This window comes from Mastomys coucha, unplaced genomic scaffold (genome assembly GCF_008632895.1).
Source record: "Mastomys coucha isolate ucsf_1 unplaced genomic scaffold, UCSF_Mcou_1 pScaffold21, whole genome shotgun sequence".
NCBI lineage: Eukaryota > Metazoa > Chordata > Mammalia > Rodentia > Muridae > Mastomys > Mastomys coucha.
Genome location: NW_022196904.1, coordinates 26,346,040 through 26,355,037, shown reverse-complemented (window position 1 = coordinate 26,355,037; position 8,998 = coordinate 26,346,040). Strand labels below are relative to the sequence as shown.

The window sequence follows — 8,998 nt, the reverse complement described above, 5'->3', positions numbered from 1 at the left end:
ATATATATACACATACATGCATGCATATATATGTATGTATGTATATATATATATACACACATGTATGTGTATATATATATACATACATACATGCGGGGGTATTTAGGAAAGGAAGGGACCAGTGAGGGGAGGGGCAGGGAATAAGAGAGATAACAGAAAGTGAATAAGAACAGTGAATAATGAAATACAAACGTGGAAATGCCACAATGTAACCTATTGTTCTGTATACTAACTCAAAATTTAATTAAAAAATAGAAATGAAAACTCATCCAAACAGGAGAAGGAAATGATTGCAGAAATAACATTATCAGCATAAACTCGTTGCTCTTGGGTGGTCCTTTTTGTTTACTTTATAAACAGCAAGCACATGTCACCACTATATCCAGTGAGCCCATCCTGACCAGCCTGTGAGGGTCAGCAGATACCCCATCCTGTTTAAAATTCAAAAAGTAGTGTCTCGTCGATTTGAAACCTGCCTCCCAGATGCTACCAAGCATTTCAGTCTGGCAAGTTTAACTTAGAAACAACTGTCTACTTCCTGATCCTTTCACCCACCCCGTACCCCTCTAGCTCCCAACTTCCCAAGTTGGAGGCTGGAGGCCATTTCTGTCCACGGTGGTGCTACTCCCTTCCCTGGCCACCAGGGGGAAGTCTGTGCTCATTCGGGGAGGAGGACAAGGTGCTGGGAGTGGTTGATGGAAGCCTTCACAGCAAAACAAGATACCAGCTTGGCATTAGCAAGAACCAGACACCGCAGCTCCCTGCAGCTGTTTCAACTTTGCGACCCCAGTTCATAGCTCCGCATCCCAGAGAGATACTGATGGCTCAGGCCCGGGAGTAGGGGTTGGTAGACCCCTTATTCACTAAAGACAGAACTGGCCTGACTTATGTGAGAGCCTCTGCATGCAAACAAGTAGCCTTCTACTGCACACCAAACAAAGCATCATGACTGGTGGTCATCTCAGGCTCCTCACCTGGCCTGCCCAAGGAGTCCCTTGTGAGGGTTGTCTGCCTTGGGCTCACTCCTGCCTACAGCTTGTTGTCTTGTGTGGTTCTTCTAGTCTCTGGCTTTCAGTCTGGGAGCCCGTCTGGGCCTGCCTGGTGCCAGACTGGTATCATCTCAGACTTGCTATTTTTTCAGGGAGTGTTAGGCTACAGATCATTCAGATGTCCACAGGTCAGAGCACTGAGTGTAGACACAGCCTCTCTCCTCTCTGACTCCTATTTTACTGGTGGGGCACAGCAGCCACACCTGTTAGGGGCAGGCAGGTTAGTCTGTATGATGCTTACTATTCTAGGCGCCTCATTTGAATGGAATCATAGAACATCTGTCTGCTGTGATGGGTTCATTTTACATGGGTAACCCTTTCAGGATTCATCCATGTGGCATTATACACCAGAATGTCCATCTTTCTAGACTGAGTATATTCCATCACACAGTCCTGTATGCTCATTCATCTGCCAAAGGATGCTTGGATTGCTTCAGTGTTTTATCAGTAACGGTGAATGGTGTATAGGAACCTCTTCTTTAAACTTCAACTATGTACCCAGAAATAGAAATCCTAGCTTACATGGTATATATGTACATGTATATGTATATATTTATGTGTATACATGTATATATGTATGTGTATATGTATGCATATATACATATATGCATATATGTATGTGTATGTAGATGTAGATGGCTGATATATGTGTGTGTATGGTGTTGAGAACCCATGCCATTCTGTTTTCTTCCTTCCTTTCTTTCTTTCTTTCTTCCTCCCTTTGTTTGTTTGTTTGTTTCTTTCTTCCTGGTGTCATGGTGGTACGGGGGCTGGTCACAAACTCACAGATTCCTCTCCCTGGATCATGGGCTATTTGCAATTGCAATGTTATGTGTGATGCTTACATGTGCCACCAAGTATTTTGTCTGCATTCATCTATGTGAGCTATACGTGTGCCTGGTGCCCAAAGAGGCCAGAAAGGGCTGTCAGACACCCTGGAATTGAAGGTGTAAACCAACATGGATGTTGGAACCGAACTCAGGTCCCCTGGAAGATCAGCAAGAGCTCTTAACTGCTAAGCCATCTCTCTGACCACTGACCCCTCATTACCCAACTTTTTGAATCATTTAACATTCCCTAGGAAAGTCTGCTTTGGCATAATCACAAAAGGAACTTGTAGAAGGAGAACAAGAAAGCATAGAAAAACTCAGAGTTTCCCCCCAAAGAAACACTTTTGGTTCCTGTACAGTGAAAATGAACTTATAAATTCCTGTGTGTACAGCTTTCACTAATGGACTGTTGTGAGGGGACACTCATGAGCTCAGGAGTGTGTGGAAGGTGGGGCTCACCACAACTTGAGGAGCATCCTTGCTAAGGGGTTTCTGGAGACCTCTGATTTAGTGTCAGTTTTAAAGAACAGCTGACCTCAGTTGACCCCAGCTTCTCAACTCTTCTCCCAAGTTCATTCTGGTTCTTGCCTCTCCTGGATTCAAACCCTTGGTTGACAGGTCGCCTCCAGACGACAACCGCATGCTTGGAAAACATATATCATCGCGGTTCCCTGGATGATGAGGGGGTTACTGAGCCGGTCAGGGGCACAGCTGGGTGTCTAGAGTCCTCTCAGGGCTCTCATCAATGTCCCCACCCAGGGCCTCACTTTTTACAAGGGAGCCACTTTAGAGACAGGACGAAGTAAATGAGGACAGAGGGCCAGCAGGAGGAGGGAATTCTCAAACCAAATCACCCAGGAACGCATTGCATTACGGAAGAAGTCAGGCCCCAGCCCTGGGCCTCCACTCATTGCCTTGGTCCCCAGCAGCCCTTTCCACACCACCCCACCTCAGTCTCCCTCTCTTCCCCAGCACAGTTGCCTGGCTTCGGGAAAGAGACCAGATCTTGGGATCTAAGGACGAAGGCAAGCGCAGCCCGGGACTATAGGCGCAGTGCCAGCCCTAATCGCTGGGCCAAGGTTCAGAGCTAGCGGGATCGGGCCGGAGCCGCGTGCGTGGAGCTGTCCAGCACCCCGAGGCGGGGCGTGAGCCCCCCCCCCCTCCCCGGCCCGCCCCAGCCGCCTCCGCCCGCCCTGTCAGCGCCACTGCGGCTCGGCGGGCGCGTCACGTGGCTGGCGCGGCGCGGCCTCCCGGCTCCAGGCTCAGGCGAGGGGCCGGCCCGGAGGACGAACGGACCGACCGACGCACCCTCGTAGGCACCGTGGGGCGTAGCGCGGGCGGCCCGGGGTGCGACGGGCAGGGCGCGCCGGGGCATGGGCGCGCCGGAGGTGTCGGTGCGCAGGCCGGGCTGGGCGCGCTGGCCGGGGTTCCGGGACAGCGGCGGGCGAGGGTCTTCCCTGGCGACCGCCGCTGAGCCCCCGCGGGGCCCGTGACGCCGCGGCCGATGTGGCCCCGCGCGTTGCGGGCCTGCACCGCCGCCGCACAAAGACGCCGCCGCAGCCGCCGCCTGCACCCGGGCCGCAGCCGCCGCGCCAGCCCTAGCCCCAGGCGGAGCCCCGGCCGCAGGGCAGCAGGCGTCCGCCCGCGGCCCGCTCCGGCATGGAGAAGCGCGCGGCCGCGGGGCCGGAGGGGTCGCCGGGCGCCAGGGCGCCGCTCGCAGTCGTCTGCCTGGGTGAGTGGGCCGCGAGGGGCTGGGCGGGGTGGGAGGGCTTGGAGCCTGAACTGCGATGGCTTCCGCGCCCAGGCACCCTTGGGCTGCCGAAGAGGGAGCCTCCCACCACAACAGAGCCCCAGGCCCGGAGCTGGGGGGACGAGAAAGCTGGCCTTGGATTCCTGGGGGAGGCTGGGGTCTTCCTGTCGCCTTACAGCCTGGCCTGCCTGAGCTGAGCTGTGGACAAAGGCCTGGACTACTGCTCCCTGAAGAAGGAACCGTTTCCTGCCTGGAGTCCTGGGCAAGCCTGGGAGCTAGCTAAAAGATGGGGACTCAGCATGGGGGCAGGTGGGGGAAGGAAGGCAGTTGTGAGAACTCATTTTCCCATTGTGTCTTCCCAGACCCAGATGGTCATAGGTCGGTTCATCCCTGGTGGGGGGTGGGAGTCTCTTCCCGGGAAGGCCAAGAACCTGCCAGGACTGGAACCTGGCTTAGAAGGCTCCTTCCCTGACCAGGAAAAATTTCTGTCCACTTTCCCAGAACCCATTGCAGGAGAGGGGAAGGAAGGAGTTAAATCCCCAACCCACATGGCTCTTTATTTACCTTGATGAAGGAGGGAGGCCCTTAGAAGAGCTGGGTCATTAGGGGACACCCTGTGATATCACTGTTGAGGGCCTAGGAATGTGACAGGCTCCCTAAAACCACTGAAGTGACACGTTGTGAGGTGGTGTAGGGGCAGCTCTTTCATTTTAAACTGTAACTCTAATCTAGCCTCCAGGAATAGAGATGGGTGAGTGTCCGGGAGAGGACCACTGCACAGGCTATGTGAACTAATCTAAGCAGTGGCCTGCATGCCCAGAGATCCTGCTTCACATGCTGCCGGTGGTCATGGTGTCTGGGTCCTGGCTGTTGTCTTTCCCAGGTGGTCAGGGCAGAGGTGAGGGCTTCCTTGCTCAGTAGATGTTCACGTCTGGGTCTAACAGTACCAGAATGCCTTGGGGGTGCAGATGGGGTGAATGCCTCAATCATGGAGAGGGCACCCCGGTCCCCAGGAAGTTAGATTTCTTCTCACTTGACCTAGACTCTGTCTCAGCCTGAAGCCAACTGAAGCAACAGACATTTCTATTGAGGTGGACACTTACTGTGCCGGTATCAGGACAGCTCTGCCTTTAGAACAGTAGGGTGCAGGGAAGATGATGGTCTTGTCTCCCCAAATGCCCATCAAAGGAGGAAGCCCTTCAAGGTGGTAGAAGGCCTACCGGTTTAGGCAGAACTCTTGGGACTGAGCTTATGTGATGGGTACCCTCAAGCCTGAGAGAAGACTGCTGAATTCTGTGGCATGGGTGTCAGCATGACCTGGGATGACACAATCAAGTTAGCACAGTGCTGTCTCTGTCCCGAGACCCTCTGAGTTCCTCACCTTTGCCTGTCCCAGAAGGAACAGCGGTGGGAGGGAAAGTCTCTGGCAGGGATGTGGGCCATGCCAAGTGAGATAAAGAGGGGCTGCCTTAATTTCAGCTGTGTTGTTCTGTGTTCACTCCTAGCCCAGACATGGACCCTGAACTCCAAGAGCTACTGTCCTCCCCACTTACACTTCTTTGTGTCTTCCACAGTGAACCTCTTTCTCACTGGGAGGCTGAGCAGCGCAGTTCCCGCCTTAGGTAAGTAAAGCCCTTTTCTCCTGCCTACTCTGGGTTAGCAACCTCTGGGGATGTCTGTATACCCCATGGCCACCATTAGGAAAACTTTTACCTGTATATTTTAACAATGTCACAAAGGAGCTGTTGGTCTTGAGCGAACTTAACTTTAGTGGAGTTGATTTCTTTGGTAAAATAGGTGAAATGCCAGACTACCTCAAACCTAGTTATTAGGGTCCATTGAAACAATGACCCAAGATGCTCAGAATGGATTGGATGCTCTGTGGCTTGGTACCACTGCAAACTAGCAAACACCCTGTACAGTTGATAGATTGTGCCTCTTGTGGGCTAAGGTGTTCCTTAGGGACACTGGATGCTCATGTATTAAAATAATACCTAGAGATAATATTAATGGTGCCACAGAAGTCAGTATCATTAAGGAAATAAATCAGACTTATAAGATGGCACAGATTTGTAATTCCAGCCACCCAAAAGACTAAGGTAGAAGGTTGGCGTTATGGTCTGCCTAGGTTACAGAATGAGTTCAAGGAAAGCCTGGCTAACTTTGTGAGACTCTGTCTAAAACATTTTTTAAAAAGGGCTGGAGATGTAGTTTAGTGGTAGAGCCCCTGCCTAGAATCCCTTAGTGAGGGCCTGGGGGCGTGGCTCAGTGGTAGAGCTCCTGCCTAGAATCCCCCAGTGAGGGGCTGGGGGCGTGGCTCAGTGGTAGAGCCCCTGCCTAGAATCCCCCAGTGAGGGGCTGGGGGCGTGGCTCAGTGTTGGAGCATCTGCCTAGCCTGGATTCAAGTCTTAGTGGGTTTGGCCAGGTTGACTTAGGATGAGGGGAAGGCAGAAGCTCCAGCTCTCACTGATTTTCAGGAGAGGCAAAGCAGTCAGGAGACAGCTTTGACAGCTTAGAATGGTCAATTAGAGTAATTCTGGAGGCGAATTCTAGGGCAGGCTCTGCAAGCTAGTGTCTAACCCTGGGATGCTTCAGGGCAGAGAGGGGACTGGCTTGTGTGTGAGGCTCAGGAGGATGGTGGATAAGAATGCAGCCCTGGGTCTACTGCTCTGCATGTGAAAGGCTTGTTCCAGGTAAGCCACCCTGCAGCAGAGAGGTTGACACAGGGTGTGAAAAAGCAGTGTGGAGTCCTGTGTTGGCCTCTTGCCTGGCAGTGGTGGCTGGCCATCTGATGGTCATCTTTGAGCTCTCATCTGGTGTGCAGAGAGAGAAGAGCAGCCATAAGTACTCATCCACAATTGAGGAGGGGCTGCCACTCTTTGTAGAACGTTTAGGTCCAATGTTGTGAGGTGGACAACTGAGGTAGCCTGATCTATCACTACTATCCTAAGTAAACCTCACCATCTCTTGCTCATTTAGTCAATATATGGCCATTTTCAGCAAACCCTAAAATGTCTTTTAGAGCCAGGTGTGGTGTTGCATACTTGTAATCCTAGTACTGGGGAGTCTGAGGCAGGAGGATTGCAAAAGTGTCACATCGGCCTGGGCTACACAGAGATACTCTGCCTCAAAAGTAAGCCAAGGGGACCAAAGTCTGAGCAATTGGTAAGAACTTTAAGGCAAGGGCTTCAGGATGCATGGGGTCAGCAAGGATGTGTGACCCCAAGTATGGGGACCTGGAACTTGTTTGTTGTCTCTTGTGCCACAGGCAAAACAGGAGCTACGTGGGGTTTCGGGTTTCAGGCTGCCACTGAGCCCACTGGGACTCAAGGTGGGTAGATCTGTCTGGTGATGTCAAGGGTTGTGGGGGAGGGCAGGCAGAGGGTATGGGGGAGACATTCATGGGGGCCAATCACTCTACCCATCTAGAAGACTGAGTTCTATCCCCCATAATCTTCTGTGTAACCCAGCTCTGTTTTTCTGCAGCTGGGCCTCCTCTTCTGACCTAGGCTGGCCCAGGGCCCTGCATAGTCAGCACTGACCAGCCCCGCCCCGGCTGATGTACTGACCACAAAGGACAGCCCAGTTTCACATCCTGGTTCCAGGAAAGCACTGACTGGGTCAGGTGTCTGGGTACAGTGCAGGGAAGCAGGGTGAGAGGAGGTTGGTGTCTTACAAGCGTGAACCAGAGACCAGTCTTTCTGCTGCTGGTGGGTGACTGGGCATTCCAGTTGTGTTCCAGGTTTGCAGAAGCGATGCTTGAGGGATGAGACCCAAGGCCCTGCACACCCTCCTTACTCACCTCCAGAGGTGGTTGTTTACACATTGATACCTGTGCATGGCACCCTTGGTTTGGGGAGCTAAAGGCACAGCTTGCCTGGCAATGACAAGTGGCAGGGTGGGTTCCCTTTTTTTCTGAAATCCACCTCTGACTCCTCAGGCATTGCTGACCAGCTTCTCCCTGGCCTAGCAGACCCCTCCCAGCATGGGCCCCAGCATTTCCAAATACTTTTGGTATCTTCCTACTGTCTCTTTCTCAGCCCACACCAGATAGATTTTGGTGCCTTAGCCTATCCCTTGCTCCTTCTGTGTCAAGCATTTCCTGGGTCAAAAGACTACCCCCTGAGTCCTGCACCACCCCCTGCTTCCCCCTGTGATCCTAGGGTAAAGTTCACACTATTTTCAACTCAGGTAGGCACCTGGCCACGTGCCTGATCATGAGGGAAGCCCAGCTTCCTGTTGTCAGGTTACTATGGCAGGTTGTCCAGGTTGCTGATAACCCCTGGAAATCAGATCTACAAACTGCTACATCAGGCCTGCCCCTGTCTTCTCAGGAGGATTTGACAATGCTTTGGATCCTAACTAATGACACTGCCTATAAAACTGCCACCCAGCTCTTTCCTACTTTGCTACTGAGAGCTCAGACAATCTGTTAGAGCAAAGGCTGACCTCCACCTAAAGCTCACAGGGACCTCCCTGACACCCTGAACGCCCCAGGGCTCTCTCCTATACCAGCATCTCCCAAATGCTGTCTTGCTGTCTCTGCTCTGACCATCAACCTTTATGTATCCTGTCAAATCCTCACTTCCCACAAGACATTCCTGTAGACTTCTCTGCCCCACTGGTCTATCCCATTACATGACTATCTGCCTCAAGATGGGCACTTGCTAAATTTTTTCAACCATAGCAAGCAATATGCACTGACTGTCTTACAGATGGACAAGATGTATCCTTCTACAAAGATACACATGGCCATGTTGGGTATCCTTCTACAAGGATACACATGGCCATGGCAGCTTATATCTGGACCCCAGGGTGGATATGACGCTGCTGTCATAGAGAGCTGGGTTTTAGGGTGTGTTGGAGAAGCTAGACACATCTCCAAGCTTATTGCCAAGAAGTATCTAGACAAGATCCCTTCATGGAGCACCCAGCTTCCAGAGCAGACCGTTTTCCATCTTGATGTAAGACCCAGGTGGTGGCTGTAGAATCATGGTCCGGTAAGTACTCATGACACCCCCAGAGAAGAAAAAACAGTTAACAGTGACATTCCATGGGGGTTATAGAAAAGAAGGTTTGTGGAAAGGTTGGGGTGGTCTGGCAGTGGTCCAGTCATCTAGACAGACAGGCCACCTAAACCTGGAATAAATGGCCAGATGTGGTATACAGGGACAGGTGTCTGGCTGAGGCAGGAAGAGAGCAAGATGTTGAATTAGAACCTTGGTAATTCTATGTACAAAGAAGAGACACCCCCAATCTCATTGGGCTCTGCCTACCCAGGAACCATATGTATCCATGTAAAAGGATACCCACCATGGCCATATGTATCCTTGTAGAAGGATACCTACCATGGCCATATGTATCCTTGT

General features: G+C 52.0%; 1 protein-coding gene and 1 pseudogene across 4 annotated transcripts in view; one reads left to right on the top strand and one right to left on the bottom strand.

Annotated features, from left to right (window-relative positions):
- Nucleotides 1-1,143: 1,143 nt before the first annotated feature.
- LOC116104366 lies at nucleotides 1,144-1,266 on the bottom strand (annotated as a pseudogene).
- A 1,846-nt stretch (nucleotides 1,267-3,112) lies between these two features.
- The window catches only part of Lrp3 (LDL receptor related protein 3), an 18,683-nt gene continuing 12,797 nt past the window's right edge, over nucleotides 3,113-8,998 (top strand). For 2 of the 4 annotated variants that reach the window (XR_004122974.1, XM_031386189.1), the window contains exons 1-3: nucleotides 3,113-3,611; nucleotides 5,204-5,251; nucleotides 6,898-6,960. Coding sequence is in view for 2 of the 4 variants with exons in the window: in XM_031386189.1 (XP_031242049.1) it covers nucleotides 3,539-3,611; nucleotides 5,204-5,251; nucleotides 6,898-6,960 (184 nt within the window). In the remaining 2 variants the exon portion in view is untranslated. Of the gene's footprint in view, nucleotides 3,612-5,203; nucleotides 5,252-6,897; nucleotides 6,961-6,995; nucleotides 8,630-8,998 lie in introns of those variants that run through there. The other 2 variants (XM_031386190.1, XM_031386191.1) reach the window with 2 other exon arrangements.